This window comes from Barbus barbus (genome assembly GCF_936440315.1).
Source record: "Barbus barbus genome assembly, chromosome: 33".
Taxonomy (NCBI): Eukaryota; Metazoa; Chordata; class Actinopteri; order Cypriniformes; family Cyprinidae; genus Barbus; species Barbus barbus.
The window spans coordinates 23,486,343-23,503,220 of record NC_136761.1 but is presented as its reverse complement, the minus strand read 5'-3'; the positions used below and the strand labels follow the sequence as shown (position 1 = coordinate 23,503,220).

Genomic DNA, 16,878 nt, shown 5'->3' with positions numbered 1-16,878 from the left:
GGACGGGGTGGTGATGATAATAAGGGGGGAGGCAGCCGACTTGTCACAATATATAATTTAATTATTTTAAGATTTATGTTTTTATCTTTATTGATTTTATTTATTTATTTATTTAGTCATTTAGCAGACGCTTTTATCCAAAGCGACTTACAAATGAGGACATAAGAAGCAGTCAAAACCAACAAAAGAGCAACAACATGCAAGCGCTATTACAAGTCTTGGTTAGCCTAACGCAGTACAGATAATTATTATTATTATTAATTTGTATTATTATAATTTTTTTTCAATAAAAAGACATATAGATAAAATAAAATTAGAATAGAGAGTGCTAGAGTTAGAGGGTCAAGTAAAGATGGAACAGATGAGTTTTTAGCCGTTTCTTGAAGATGGGTAAGGATTCGGCTACTCTGATTGAGTTGGGCAGGTCATTCCACCAGATGGGAACAGTTAATGAAAAAGTCTGTGAAAGTGTTTTTGTGTGTCTTTGGGATGGTACAAAAATACGTCGTTCACTTGAAGAACGCAAGCTTCTAGAGGGCACATAAGTCTGAAGTAATGAATTTAGGTAAAGGGGTGCAGAACCAGTGGTGGTTCTGTAGGCAAACATTAATGCCTTGAATTTAATGCGAGCAGTTATTGGTAGCCAGTGCTAATTGATGAACAGAGGTGTGACGTGCGTTCTTTTCAGCTCATTAAAGATTAATCTTGCAGCGGCATTTTGGATTAATTGTAGATGTTTAATAGAATTGGCTGGAAGACCTGCCAAGAGAACATTGCAATAGTCAAGTCTGGACAGAACAAGAGCCTGAACAAGGAGTTGTGTTGCATGTTCCGAGAGAAACGGCCTGATCTTCTTAATATTGTATAATGCAAATCTGCAAGACCGGGCAACATTTTATATGTTGTGGAATTTTGTAATTGTATTACTTTTTTGTTTTATATTTTCAGTAAGTTTATTTTAGTTAAGTTTTAGTCATTTTTGTAATTTTCGCATTTGTCATTTTTATTCAAGTTGGAATTTTCCCATCTAATATTTATATTTTATTTCAGCCTTTTATTTATTACAGAAAAGCAATAGTTTTAGTTTACAGTAACGACACTGCTGCATATATCTGGCATGTTCTTAATGTATTTCTATATTGTTAATTGCAGCAAGTGCATGAAAATGCTATTTAAATGACCTGCCTTCACCTTCTTTGGTTTACTTAACCCCTTAAGAACCAGGTTTCACTCACTGAAGCTTCAAAATGAAACTAAAAGTTTCTCAGTGCTTTTGTTCTGGCTTATGGGGGTTCTTAGAGTGACTTAACCGTGTTGAAGACAAAGTGAGATGTGTTGCAAAGAACAATAACAAAAGAGATTGTGCAATAGCCCTCAACTCACTTGGACTCCCCAGATCCATTTCAGTTCAGTCTTTTGGCTGATCCTCCATTAAAGTGAAGAGGAGCCGTGCCGGTGTGTCTCAGTGCCACATTCTGTCCCCTCATGCTGAAAGATTTAACTTGCATTTCCTGAAGTCATTCTCAGACAGACAAAAAATGAGCAGGATTATAAAGGAGCTCTGAGTTAAAGAAGAATACAGGCTTGAAGTTCAACATCAAAGGGTTTTCTTTTTTTTTTTTTTGAGGGGAGAAACGTAACTGTAAAGTCACTTTTAAGATGAGAAAAGCTAACTTTCTTAATTGTGGGAAGCTTACAGTAAGTTTTGTGCTTTGATATTTTCAGCTGAATAAACCAGGATGAAGGGAACAGGATTGTGCCAGTACTTTAAAGTATGTGTGTGCGTGATTATTGAACTCGTGCTCTGCCATTAGCATTGGCTGATGGTGTGAAATGGGCATTAGTGTTTTGACAGGCCCGACTGAGCTTAGTGGTTGTAAGATTAGGATCCTGTCAGCCTGTTCGACAAGACACAACATCAGAATGAGAAAATGGAGTCAATCACAGAGAATCCAGACAATCTGCCCTCAAAATTCTCTGGCAGAGACAGACGCGGGACCAGCGGCGGCCATCTTAGCGGCAGTGGGCATAAGATGGCCTCCTGCCTTGGATCACACGAGAGATCCACGTCACTGTCCCTCAGCTTCCTGTCACCTTCCCTATCAGCTCTGTTCCTAACCTAGTGAGCTGCCTACATAGTACTCTATGGAAGCATCCAAACTGAAATAGACCGTCATAAGTGATTGATTTCAGTGTGTTTCATATGAATGACTTCTGGACATTTAAAGAGACAGCCCACCAAAATTGAAAATTCTTATTTTTACTTTACATTATCATTTACTGACCTTTGTGTCATTCCAAACCAAATTGACTTTCTTCTGTGGAAGAATGTGTTATCGATTTGTTTTTGTTTTTTTCTTTTGCTTTGATTTTTGTTTTGTTTTGTTTTGTTTTGTTTTGTTTTGCTTTGCTTTGCTTTGCTTTGTTTTGCTTTTTGTTGTGTTTGGTTTTGTTTTGTTTTGTTTTTTGTTTAGTTTTTTTGGCAGTTCAGTCCAATGTTGTTCAATCTTCAAAATACCTTATTTTATTTTCCACAGAAGAAAGTAAGTCATACAAGTTTAAAACAAAAAGAGGGTGAGTAAGTGATGGCAGAATTTTTATTTATTGTTTTTTTAAGAGACTCAATTGTACAATTTCAACTTTTCTCACAAGAAGTGTATTACTATGCTCTGATAAATAAATATAAAGAAAATACATAGCACAAACACAATTTTTGGTAAAAAAAAAAAAAATAGGTTATTAGTATTATTAACGGTTTCATATAGAATGAATTTATCTGTTTTATTACTATTTAGTTTAATTTTTATTATAATGAAAAAAGTTTTCTGTGGTGGTACAGTAGCTCACATTATCATGCAGTTTGGTTACTCTGTGGTATTTTGGGTATTTCACATCTGTTTTCCATCCTACTCATTTCCTCTTGCACACCTGTAAGGTAAACTATGTTTTGCATTTCTTATTTTCTGAGGTCAAATCCGCCTCCTTTTCCTCCCCATCTTCAGCATGTTTGATGACGTGTTGGATGACGGTTGAGCTAAATGTGTAGGTGCGTTGTTGATGAAAATAGAGGGAGGGAGAGAGTTTGGGTGAAATGATGAATGGCTCTCATTAGGGCGGTAATTTGTCACTTTCCATCTGACTGGGCTCCAGCTGTCTCTTCCTGAGCTTTTTGGCCTCTTTGGCTCACCGTCTCCTCACCGGCCAGATGGGTGGAGAGATAAAGTGCTGTAGCTAGACCCGGGCCGTGGTATTAGGGTGCGTCTGCGAGCGTATTCATGAGAGTTTGCCGACAGGACCACTTCAGTCAGCGGCATGTCTACTTCTATCCCGTAATCCGTGAATCTACCGAAATGATTTTCATATAATGGTATTACATTACATAATGTAATTTTCTGAGCGCACTTACCCAGAGGCTCCAACAAGTGATGGAAAAGTTAGATTCAGCAGCAATAAAAAAAAGGCACTGGACAGGCTTAAACTTTATGAATTATGAGCTGTGTGAAACCAAGCATCACAATGCACTTTCATGTAGTCTGTCCACAAACTTTTTCAAATCGAGTTTTGTCAAAATGGAGTGAACCCAAAAGCAACAGCATTGGAGAAATGCTGGATAATGAGAGACCGAACCCAAAGTACGGCTGACAGCTGTTTTTAGCTCTAGGAGACCAGCCAATGTGGAAAGGCACACAATTGATGCTCATAGACCTCAGTCAGAATAGAAGGCATTCATTTTATGGTAATAAAATCAAGCCTGTGAGGGATAGAAATACAGTCTGTTCAATAGGTTATACTGCTTTGTATCTGACTATTGACTGTTCATTTGGCAAAACATTGAATATGTTTTTCCCAAAGATTTCCAATAGACAAAAGGTTCCAGAAAATACAAACTACCATTCAAAAGTTTGGGGTCAGAAAGTGTTTAAAAGTTTTTGAAAGAAGTCTGTTATGCTCACCCAAGGCTGCATTTGACTAAATTACATATTAAAACTGTTTTCTATTTGTAATATATATTAAAATGTAATTTATTTGTTGGATTTTCAGCATCATTACTCCAGTCTTCAGTGTTACATGATCCTTCAGAAATCATTCTAATGTACTGATTTGATAATATGCTGGGCTCAAGAAACATTTCTTATTAAATATATATATATATATATATATATATATATATATATATATATATATATATATATATATATATATATAATAAAAATTAACAAACAACTTGCTGATCCCAAACTGGTGCTGTAGGTTGTATTTTTATTTATTTATTTATTTATAGTTTTTTTATTTTTTAGGGTTTATGTTTTATTAATATATTTGTTACAAATTAAATTAAATGTCTACTCAAAACTTTATTTTAATTTGTGTAAAATTTCATTGGCATTTTGCTGTATCAAAAAAGTACCACAAAGTTTATACTCTTCAGGAAATCAAAAGTTTTCTCCTAGTTGGGATAGTCTTCAAAATTTAATTCTACCAAGGGCCAAACCAGGGATGTTCAAGGTCAAGTCAATGTTCCAGGCCAGCAGATCCACAATAGCACATCCTCTCCCAGAGAGATAACAGGAATTTAGGAAGGACGGCAAAGGAGAGGAATCATCTAGAGGAACAGGTGCCCCCCCTCAGCCCACTTCTAACGAGCCTTTGTTCTAATAACACAAAGCAATTTATACTGACCTTTATAGAAATGTAGCAAAAATAAATTACAATAGTTAAAAAATGCCCCTGAGCCTAATTGCGAAGGAGATTAAGTTTCCTATAATTGCTTTTGGCCACCTAATGCAATTTTTCCTTTTTTTGTAATTAAAGTGATTTAAAAATTTAATAACCCCCAACACACAAGAACGCATATACACACGCAGGCTTCTCTTGTCCAGTGCCATAAATACTCTCATTATTGAAGCAATGGTCCATTGAAAATGGTGTCATGGTTTTGTGTGGTGAATATAATGTGCATTTTCAAATGAGTTCAATGACAATAAACATTTTGCCTCTGAACTGTTTCAAATATTCATTGAAACTTAGCAAATATTATTCTCTGTTTCTGTTCCGAGAAAATGACTCTTTGGTGCAACGCTGCTTCTATCTACTGTTTGACAAGAACGACTTCCCAGAATTCTCTTCTGTCCTCAGATACCCATATGCAGCTCTGCAGCTCTGCCGTTCTGTATTTTTATGGTCGAATTCTTCATCCATCTCTTTAGAAGTCAAGCTAATCAGCCAGCAGCACACTTAACCTCTCGCTCTTTCATCTGCATATTCGCTGAGCTTTTCAGTGTTTATTCATCTCCTCTGTGCATTAGTGAAGATCCCCATATCTCTCTCTCTCTCTCTCGTTGTTTCTCTCTTCCCATTCACTCATTCTCAGATGCGTATGCCATAGATGCTTTTATGAAATGCTGATGGTAAACATATCCTTCCTCGTCTTTCTCTTTATTATTTAAAGGGCTTCTGCCCCATGTTCCTGGTGGTCTGCTTAACAAGCACCCCAATCAGCCCACTATATTTCCTTATATATTATATGCATCCCTCTTCCACAGATCATGAGGTCAGACAGAAGAAAAAAATAAGGAAAACATTAAGCATAACACATGTTAGTTACTTTTATTAAAACTAATATATATTTTTTAAATGTTGTAAGCTGAAGTCATTAAACATTAAAAATTTAAATCTATTTCAGTTTTTAATAATATTTAGACTTTACCGTTTCAATATATGAGGTCAATTTTGTTAAAAATAAATATTTTTATTTAGCACAGTAAATTGATTAAAAAAAATCTCATTAAAGTTTTTTTATATTGTTGCAAAGAATTCATATTTGAAATAAATGCTGTTGATTATTAACTTTGTTAATAACACACAAAAAAATAGTTTTTAAAAATAAAATAACGGTTCCACAAAAAATCAGCACAACGTTTTCAATGCTGCTGATGACAATAATAATAATAATGTTTCTTGAGCAGCAAATCAGCATGTTAGAATGATTTCTGAAGGATCATGTGACACTGAAAACTGGAGTAATGATGCTGAAAATTCAGCTTCGCCCTCACAGAAATAAATTATATTTTAAAATATATATATTCAAATAAAAAAACTTTTATTTTAAATGGCAATATTATTTCACAATATTTCTGTTTTAACTATTTTGATCAAATAAATGTGGTTTTGGTGAGCATAAAAGACTTTACAAAAATGTTTGAATGGTAGTCAAAATAACATTTTCATTATTAGTGTATTAAATATTTAATTTACTATTTAATAATCATTTAAAGGATGAAATAAACATTAAACTGTAACAAAATCATTGCTAAGACTAACCACCTAAAAACAATATTAAAATAAAATCTACTCTGAAAAAAAAATCAAATAAGCTTAGTGCAATGCACTGTAAAAAAAAAGAAAAGTTGAGCCAACTTAAAATTTCAGCTTCAGCAGATTTTTGAGTTCTGCTGAAGCTGTTTGCCTTAAAATTTTAAGTTGGCTGAACTTTTTTTTTACACTGTGGGTCCCTGTGTTTTGTGAGTTAGTGTGTGAATGGAGGTGTGTTTCTGGCACAGTGCAGCACTGAACCAAACCAATAACACAAGGCACAGCCAGCAACCTCGACTCAATATCCCTGAATGACCGCATACTGTACTGACAAAGGAGTCATGGGGAGAGGGAGGATGAGCGTTGAAGAGGGAAGTTGAGTCAGATGTGCTCATATACTTTCTGCATTCAAGGTCTTCTACAAAAGCACCTCTTCACCCTCTCGCTTTCTTCCATTCCTGCTAACAGGCAGTCAGGGGTTGATGCGAAGAGAGGAAGATGAAAGTGAAGCTGTGTGTATGTGCGTGATAATCTGTTTGTGTACCATGCAGCTTTTTGAAGTTAAAGCGACTCTTAAAAGACAGAAAGTGCACAGTCTTCGTTTGATCCCAATTAAAACGATGACCAATACATTGTCATATTGGTTTTACTGATATATATCTTAAAAGAGCGCCACTCAGTCGTCTCAGATTATAGCGAGCGCCGTCTTTTCCCTCAGTGCTGTCTTTGCAGGAGTAATTAAGGCAGGTAATAGCCTCCTAATTCCTCTGCCTTTATGAGGACTGACTGCACACGCTTCTTTGAAAAAAAAAAAAAAAAATGTCATGGCAATTACTCAGGAACTCAGATGCATTTAAAACCAATGACTTTCCCCACCTCCCCTCATGCATTTGCTCACTGTGAAAAAATGACATGCGCTTCATAACTGCAGGCTCTTTATTGTCATATAGTGCATGTGTATGGTTCTATTACAGGATCCTGTTGGGAAATCACATCCGAAACATCTGTGTTACAGTGATGAAGTAGACTGTTTTTGTGTGTAAATGTGCTCATGCAATGCTCCCAGCGTGGAGTTTTACTGGTCAAAAAAATGCTGCGAGCAGCACTTCCTGTCTGCTCTTCTGCAGTCCAAGCACTCCATAACTCACAAACACACACACATGTACATGAACACCCCGGCTATTTGCTTCTGTCGCTGTGCTTTTGTTTGTATATTGTCAATGCACGCTGAGCATGATGTCATTTTCAGCCCACGTTATCTATGCACAGGTGTGAACGCATAAATTTTGCATGCATTTATGGGCACATATAACTTGTGCTGTAAATTTACTTTGTGACCTCATAGCTTGTTTTTATGAGAAACACCTTGGAGATCATTTTATGAGAATTATTTTATGAGCACATTGTGCGACATGAACATCACAGGGGACTTTTATGGTTAAGGTCAGCGTGAAATCAAAATTGACCCTATTTACTTTCTTAATATATGTTTCTGAGAACATTTCATCAGTACATGTTGTTCTAAAGAGAAAAATGTTTTCATAATCCTTCATAAAAATGACAAAACTTGCACTGCCTCAGAAACAAATTAATATTAATAATTGATATAAACCAGCAGCCAGATAGCTACTTATCCGTTGTTTTAGGCTACTGTTGTAAGCAATGGAGTCTTTGTAAAAGCTTCCCGGTTAATATAATAAAGTTTATGGCAATAACAGTAAATTACGATACATTTGTAGAAGTAGTACTATTGGGATGCATGATAATGTTCTCAAGGGTGAACTTAATCTTCAGCTTCCACGTATCGAGTAAAAAGCCTCTTCAGAAATGGGTTCCCAAGGTGTTTCAGGAGGGGCGTAGTTCTCCATAACCCACTCCAAACTCACATTTTGAGCGCATTCTAGTATGAAACAGACACACTTCATGATCCAGTCAATTCCTGATGGATAAAATCAAATCTCACCCAGCATTTTTTGTATTAAATTTCATGTTTCACATGGAAACACATGATATTGCAGAAGTAAAATGGGTTGTAAAAGGCATTTCATGTTGACTTCAAAGATTGTCACTGAAGTCATTCGAAAACAATTGATCACATGAGTGCATTATCACATAAATGAGTTCATTAGGTGCAGTCTGCTGGCTGTAGAATGTTTAAATGTTGTATGTCTATCATGTTAGTATGTTGATATCTGCCCTGCATCATGTCACATGATCATAACAAGTTTGTCTCCTTATCTGTCCATTCCTCAGGTCGTCCCCTCCCTCCCTCCACCGCCTCCTCCAGCCTCCTGCCCCCTGCTCCTTCTCCTCCACCCGCCCCCCTCCATCCAGTCCCGCCTACCATAAGGGAGTGTCAGGTGCCCTTGCTGGACAGCAGCTCCTCCCACACCATGCTGGAGCCCCACCCAGAGGACCAAATCTCCCATAACTCATACCTGCTCCGGGCCCAGCCCCCCACTGGTAAGACCCCCCCACTCACATCTCATTGGCTGATGCCTCCATTATCATCTTTCGCTTTTCTGTGTCCTATATTGTTGTCTATTATGTTGTCTATTTTAACTAAATGCAGCAACAACATCAAAATGAGCAATAAAAACAGTCATTCAGAACATGGCCAGTGACTGCTGTTGGTCATGATGGTGGATATCAGCAACTCCCACTGAAAATAAATGGCTTTTTTCGCACTACAGGGAAAAAAGCTTTCTTTTTCTTCCTCTGTCTTAGATCTGTATTTTTAGATCAGTAGTCATTCTTAAAATTGAATGTAAAATTTATTTTCAGACTTCTCAGTCACTTTTGCTAGCTACCACATTGGTTATAGTACAGTGTTGTTATTGTTAACTAAAATTGTTCAAATTGTTTTTGTTAATTTAAATAAAGCTGAGATAAAAAAAATTAAAATAAATGAGAAATATTAGATGAAAACTAAATGAAAATTAGGAGTTATTTTTGCAACTTTTGAAATAAGTTAAAGTACTAAAATGATTAAAATAAAATTGAATGAAATATTAATAAGTTGTATTAAAATATTTCTAAATATATACAAATGACAAAAGTACATTTTAATTAGTAAAATTAAAATAGTTAACAGTAATTACTAAAACTTAAATTGCTATTCAGTCACTTTTGCAAGCTACCACACTGGTTATAGTACAACATTGTTACTGTAAACTAAATGTATTATTTTTTGTCACTGTAATAAGTTGAAGTACTAAAATTATTAAAACAAAAATTTAAATATTAAAAAAAATAAAAATGACAAAAGTGCTCAAACTAAAATCCAAATAAAAAATAATCCAAATCCCAAAATAAAAGCTAGTTAAAAATATGAACAAAGTAAGGAATAATTGACGATGGGCCGTTGAATTATTAGAAAAATAATGTTACACCTCGGGTTTTTTCTAATAATTATTTTTCTAATAATTCAACGGCCCATCGTCAATTATTCCGCTTATACTACGGTTGCCACACCTCAAGACATCGATCAGATTATATATTTCAAGGGATTCGTCCGGTTTTTCTACTTAAATCGCTATTGTGAGTAGGATTATTTCTTCCGCATCTCATCCAACGACTCTTTTGCTAGTTCCAAAACGTCATTTTAAAGCTGGCAATGGAGGCTTGAGCCGTTGATAGCAGACTAATGCAGTTAATAATGAAGTTATTAGAAAGAGAGCGAGAGAGACAGAGACACAGAGAAAGAGAAACAGAGAGAGAGAGAGAGAGAGAGAGAGAGAGAGAGAGAGAGAGAGAGAGCTTGTATGAATTAGGCTACCTCTGTGTGTCCCTCAACAGTGTTCTGAAGCACCGTCTCTAAACTGTAAGTCTGCTTTAAGATGCAGCGCTGTTATTACCTCGCTAGTGAGAAATGTCATGTGTAGCCTTTAAGTTGCTACACTAGGCTAACTGATAAAATCGTCAGGGCAGCGCTGACAACGATGCGAAGTTATATGGAACTGTAATGCGGTCAAGAAAGCTGCCTGGAACTACGTTCGCCGTGCGTTTCCCTGAAAATAATTGCACACCTCAGAACGTTCGTCAGCCAATCAGATTCAAGCATTCAACGGCCCCGTAGTATAATACTGTAATAATATTTGTACAAATACTGTCATATATAAGTTATACTCAAATAGCATTGTAATGATGCAAATTTGCATACTGTACATGTAGGTTCCCTTCAACAATTGATGTTCACAGTGGATTAGGCTTCTAGAGAAAAAAAAAAATCAGATTTCATGACTGAAACTTTTTTCCTTGGTTCACTGTAAAAAACTAAATTGGTGTAACTTGGAAGGGTTTGGGAGGATTGCTACTGTCTTATCAAGGTCTGTATGAATGGCCCACAACATGGAAGGGATTGAGTTTATCGTTTGTTGTCCCTATAAAGCTCATTTTGTTAGAGGAATAGATTATATTTATGACAAGTGGAGCTAAAGATGACAACAAATGCATTTTGAAATAAAACAGCATCGGTTTCCCACAAGGGCACAACATATGAAGCACTTATGTTATGGTGGCTTATTACACGTTCCCAGGCTGTGTAGAACCTCACTATAACAGGTCAGACTGAACAGAATGTGTGTGTGTGTGTGTGTGTGAGTCGTCTTAGTACAGCTGTGCTCATTCAGAGTAATTAATGCTCCGTACGCTACACAGTCCTCCAAACTTTGCCCCGTGTCCAAATCAGCAATCCAGGGGATATATTTAGCGGAGAGGAGGAAAAAAAGTTGTTAATGTAATTTCTGCTGGAATATAATCTATTGTTAATGGCATTAGCCTCTCCTTTGATCTGCTATAAATCTTTATTACGTCTGATCAGGGGCCTGAGTTCAGAAGCAACGCGATTATAAACCTTTTAAAATGACATTACATCATGCCTCTAATTGGTTTACTGTTTGCTGCAGCAACATCAATCATTTGCAGACTAACCACGCTGTAAATAAATTCACTCCAACACTGCCAGCTCCACGGCTCTAGAACGACACAGCAGAAGGATTATGGATGAGAGAAGATCAAAAATTCGAGAGGGGAAATCACAGTGTCTCTCAGTGCAGACAAGGTGACCACTAATAGCTTTATTGGGCCTGTTAGTATTTTTTATACAGTTAGTATTTCATTTTTTCTTCTTCTAAATTACCATGAAATTTGCATTTGCTGAAATTTTGCATTTTTATTATGACTCTAAGAATATAATCTCTGATTAGTATTGGGAATATGTTAGCATCTACACAACAGAACAGCGACAATAGCGATGATGATGATGATGGTGGTGGTGGAAATAATAGTACAATTATTAGTTATTTTGTTCTTTCATCACTTGAATATAGATACCCTAATCAAGCTGCAATTTTAATTTGGGAGAAAATATCTGTATATTTCTATATTCTAATCAGCTCTATAAGACACTTTTTTCCGCTTTGACAAATGCCATTCATTGTTTTTGTAATGCACGGGTCTTTATCACATTTGAAAAAATAACTACTTTGAATATCAGATGCTTGCGAATAATTATTCATATTTCATATTCTTTGCAAGTTTGTCATATAGTTTGCATTTCCTTGATCTGATGACACATTCAGCTCTGATGAGTTTCAAAGCTTGCAATTAGCCTGAAAATAAAGCACAAAATAATTGGCTTATTATCATGTTGCCTTGAGCTTGGATTTTGTGTACAAGTCTGAGAATGTTTGGTTTCAGATTGTGTGCATGTGCATGTGTGTGTGCATGTGCGTGTGCATGTGTGTGTGTGTTTTACATCTTGGGCGTTTGGATTGAGATTGGAAATGTGTGTTTTCGTGAGACTAATTCCAATTAAATGTCCTGTGAGCTTGTTGAGGGTGATTGCTGCTCAGAAATTTAAATATCTGGCCAGTATCCCAACGTACTGAAGGCTGAGAGACTATAAAAGAGATTATAAAAAGGAAGAGTGCTCTGAGTAGAGTGTTGCGTGTCTGGTAAGTGTGTTTATTACTGGTTGGTTTTGAATTTAAATACATAAAAGCTTCCGAATTAGGGATAGCGGAGTGTATCTCTATATTTCTTCTTAGTGTTTATTGCGGGTCTGTGCTCCATGGGTTATACTGCACAGCTGGACTGCGTCTCTGCCAGTGGGGAACGCTGACACTGGTGGCATGCACACGGTGCCACAGTCATTACTTGAGCTATTGCAGCTGTCAGCGAGGCTCTGTGACTGGCAGTCTGGCTGTGTTAAAGAGAGCTCTCTTAGAAATGCGATGGAATGCCTCGTTTCAACATAAATGCTTGTAAAAATGAAGATATAGAAGGTTTCTTTTAAATTAATCTACTACCATCTAACAATTTGGAGATGTAAGGTTTTTAAAATGTATTTCACCAAGACATAATTTGATCAAAAAACAATCATTTTGTGAAGTATTTCAATTTAAAATGACTGTTTTCAATTGTAATAGGTTGTAATTTATTCCTGTGATGGCAAAGCTGAATTTTTTTTAAGTGTCACATCTAATCATTCTAATGTGTTGATTTGCTGCTCTAGAAACATTTCTGCTTATTATGAAATAATGATGAAATCGGTCATGCTGGCCACTAAAAATGTCTGCAGATTCCATTAATTTGGTTTGTTGAAATTGTGATTCATGGCCTGTATGTTTAAAAAACATTGAAGCTGATTTGTGGCATTAGGTGTCTTTCCAAAGAGAGCTCCTGGAAAGAGCCGCTGTGTGTGTGTGTGTGTATATGTGTAGGAAGCGCTTGTGTTTGCGTCTCTATCCATTTATTATAAATGGAGAGTGTCGGCTAGCTATTTTTAGCAGCTTCCAAAGTCACATACCCCTGCCAGTGAAATCAGCTGTAGATCCTAATGCAATGAATTTTTAATCACCGTGTGCTTTGAAGAAATTCTGTTGAAACAATTTAGTTTGGACTGGATGCCCCCTTAAAGCTAATGTTATGCTATTTTGCAGTAGTAATTAAAGACGTGCGGTTGCGTAATTGTTTTTAAGTTATTGTTTTTGTATTAGGGTATTATTTAAGCTTTTGTGTTCAGAACAGAGGGCCGTGTGTGTTTGTGTGTGGGTGGGTTTTAGAGTGGGGTTTCAAATGCCTGTTTATTTTCAGGCTGATTTGATGACTCTTCTCTCAGACTGTTATTATTGCTCATTACAGGAGGGGATTGGGCCAAAGAGGCTGAATGTGAGGGAAATGTTTCGTTCGGAGCCCAGTGTACAGCTTGCATTTACTTCTGTTAGCACCAGCCAAGCTGTGTTTTAATTAAACCTCAGAATAAATGTCCAGGAGTTCAACAGCATGACCTCCAGACCAGCTGCTGTCACTTCACTCTCAGGGAGCAGGTATCTGTAAGTGTCTTTGTAAGGGATGAGAGATTGTGCTGAAAGGAATTCACAACATTCAATGAACCTGTTGAAAAAAGATTAACCTTTTAATATGAGTGATCATTTTGGAGAAATTGTGAAAACAATTTAGTTGACGGTGCCTTTAATTTAATTTTATGCTGTGGTAATTAAGGATGTGTTGTTGCACAAGTTTTATTATTATTGTTATTATTTATTAATTTAGTTATTTTTTCAGCATGTTAGTGAGAGGGACAGAATGTATTAAAAGGTGGTGAAGAAAAATAGCATAGGGAAGTCTGTTCATTTTAGCTATTCAGTTTGTTTGAGAGTCGCTTTGAGTGATCGTTCTGAGGAAACTGTGGAAGCTATTTAGTTTAGACTTGACGCCCACATTTAAAAGCTCATTTTATTCTGTTTGCAGTGGTAATTAAGGGTGTACTGTTGCATAACTGCTTTTTAATAATTATTGTTTTTTATATTAGCATGTTTGTGTTCTGATGAAGAACACAATAATGCAAACCTACAGCAGGGAAAAGCAAATAACGCTCTAAGATCTTTATTAAAAAACTGGAAAACCTCTAGATCTTCCACAGCAAAAATCTAATTGGAGGGTTTGTTTTATAGTAAAACAAATTAAGTTAAAAACTGATTTTTTTTTATTAGGGTACAAAGATTGTATCAAATTATGGTTCCGATATGTTTCACTCTTATGATCAAGTGATTTACAAATGCTTTGCAAGTCAGTTTGAACCAGTTCAGAGAAACCGTTAACTCACAAATGGGACTGCTAAAGATGGCAAGACACAGACTTTGCAAAGCCGTTTGAAATTGCTGTAAGATTTTTTAGGCCAGTGACTGCTCTTGTGAGAGTCTCTGAAAGAAAGCAGAAGTCCTGACGCCTACTGCTCCTCTTGGCTGGGGCTACTGTGCGGGCATCCTTCCTCAGCATCCAGCACTTGCGCTGAACCACAGAAAATATCAATAAACATTTTTACTGAGGCTGGGCCTGGAAAACAAACATGGTGGCTTTCTGTTCCCACTGCCAGTGGGCCTCCGGAGCTCTACTGTGAAACTAATGCAGTGTACTGAAAGCCAATTCCATCCTGCTCAGTGCCTCCGCTCCGCTCTGCCCGGCACAGGCACGGTCCCAGAAAGAGCAGGGGGTGGGTTTAAGTGCTAACCTCAGGCATCCCGGACTGTGTGTGGGGATCTGCTTTTAGTAAGAGCGAGCTGAACCATGTAGGTTTGGATCTGTGTCAAGCTAGATGACCTCCACGCTGCGCTATTGAGACTGGCACAAAACTCCACTATGCTTTCAGTGTTTTCAGACACACACACATAGTCCTCAGTGCTTTGGTACTTAAGTTGTGGGGTTTCCAGTGTGCGTGTAGTAGTAGTGAACTACTGCGTAGCTCTCTTAGTCCGAGCAAATGTGAGTATGTTGAGTGCCGTCAGATCACATTACTGTGTGCGAGTAAAAGTTGAACGTGTGTTTTGTACATTTGGAAGCAAAATGGTAACTATCTGTCTTCCTTTGTAAGTTATGAATCTATTGATTGGTTCATCCGTGCCTGAAAGTTTTATTATTCTATTTTCTATGAGTTGCTATTAATGTTGTTGTCATATCGGATTTTTGCTGGAATGTTGAGTGCAGAATAACACACTTTAGTTGCAAATTAATATGGTTGCAGTGTTCATATGGCAGTGTTGTAAACAAAGAGGTCTGGAATACCTGGAGGAAGCTAGGCTGGTTTAGGATATGAGAATTATGTGATCTGATCTTTGCTTATAGGCCTTCTGTTCTACTGCCAGGAAGTTTTAAACCAATCTTAGCCATAAATGTCATGTGACTAATCAAAATGGCATATTGATAAATTATTTGCAATTGACAGCTACTTTAGAATGGTCATCAATGGAGAAATAAAGCAATAAGCCCCAAGAAGCCGTGGTTTACAGTGAATTTATAACAGCTAAGTTCACTCTTAAAAAATAAAGGTGATAAATGGTTCTTCACAGCGATGCCATAGAAGAACCATTTTTGGTTTCACAAAATAAATAAGCAAATAAGCTTCACAGCTAATAAAATGTTATGATATTCATAAAACATATTTTTTTCTGCCAAACAATGTAGTTCCTCAGAAACGGTTGTGGTTGCAAGTGGTTACCTGCAAGTGGTTACCAAGCAACACACAGAAGCAGCAACATACACACTGGCGCAGGTATATGTTTGTAAAGTAATTTACAACAGCTTTGAACGTACCTCAACCAGTTATAATCAAGGACCGGAACTATCCGTTTTATAAGATGCTTTTTGTAGCTACAGTAGATGATGTAGTTCCGGCATCTACCAGCAGGTGCTAACTGGACCATGCCAAACCTTGATCTTTTGATTGTAAAATGTATCCTATTTCTATGTGATTATGTGCCGAAATGACCTTCATCTTTCATTTTATTGCTGTTGTTTGGCATACGTGAACAGGCAGCTTTACTCGACCGTCCCTCTGCTGGGATGTGCCGTATATTGCGCCGTCTAGCCTCGCAGCAATCTGCCGAGAGCTGAATCTTGGCACTCTCAGCGGCGAGAGACAACCAACGTGTTATCAGTGAAAATGGTGGGATGGGTTGGTTGTATAACGGTATAAGAGTAGGAGGTCTCCGTGGCTGTTTCCTAATTTACATTCTTTTATTTATTCACAAGCGTTTTCCACTAAAATCACACTTTCTTTTACCTCCTGTGGTCCAGGGCCTCTCTCCGATCTCCTTTATCATCCCAAATTGACGTTTATGTTCTCACTCCTATGGTTTCCACCGCTAATGTCCAGCGGTTTATTTCAATTTGTGTTGGTGTCTGTGTGCTATTGTTGGTTTAACTCTAGCCAAACAGGGGGGTATTGGATTTTAGCTTTATCCTTGAATGTGTCCTTGGTACATGACTGTCTGATTGTTTGTGCAGACGTTTCAATTGTAAAGTTAAGCATCCGAGCAAAAGTCTCGTCTCATTTTTAATACAGTTTCCATAATAATACATGTGCATCAGTCAGTCTGTTTATAATAGACATCAGTTAGTTTCATTAAAAAATGAATGGACAAAGAACCTCGATTTTCCTCTAAAGTAAACCTTCAATTAGTCATTCTTAGAATAAGTATGTTAGGCTGTATAAATCTGTCAGTGTCCTCGAGTAAAGGAGACGTCGACAGTGAAAAGGACAGTGATTACTGTGCGCTGCGGGTG

General features: G+C 36.9%; 1 protein-coding gene across 4 annotated transcripts in view; it reads left to right on the top strand.

Moving 5' to 3' along the window:
- LOC306853715 (teneurin-2-like) overlaps nt 1-16,878 on the top strand; it is a gene marked incomplete at its 5' end in the record, with an annotated part of 227,949 nt that overhangs the window by 126,610 nt on the left and 84,461 nt on the right. For 2 of the 4 annotated variants that reach the window (XM_079391335.1, XM_079391334.1), the window contains one exon: nt 8,566-8,775. The exons of the other annotated variants lie outside the window; for them this stretch is intronic. In XM_079391335.1, coding sequence (XP_079247461.1) covers nt 8,566-8,775 — 210 coding nt within the window. The remainder of the gene's footprint in view (nt 1-8,565; nt 8,776-16,878) is intronic. 4 annotated transcript variants of the gene reach the window in all.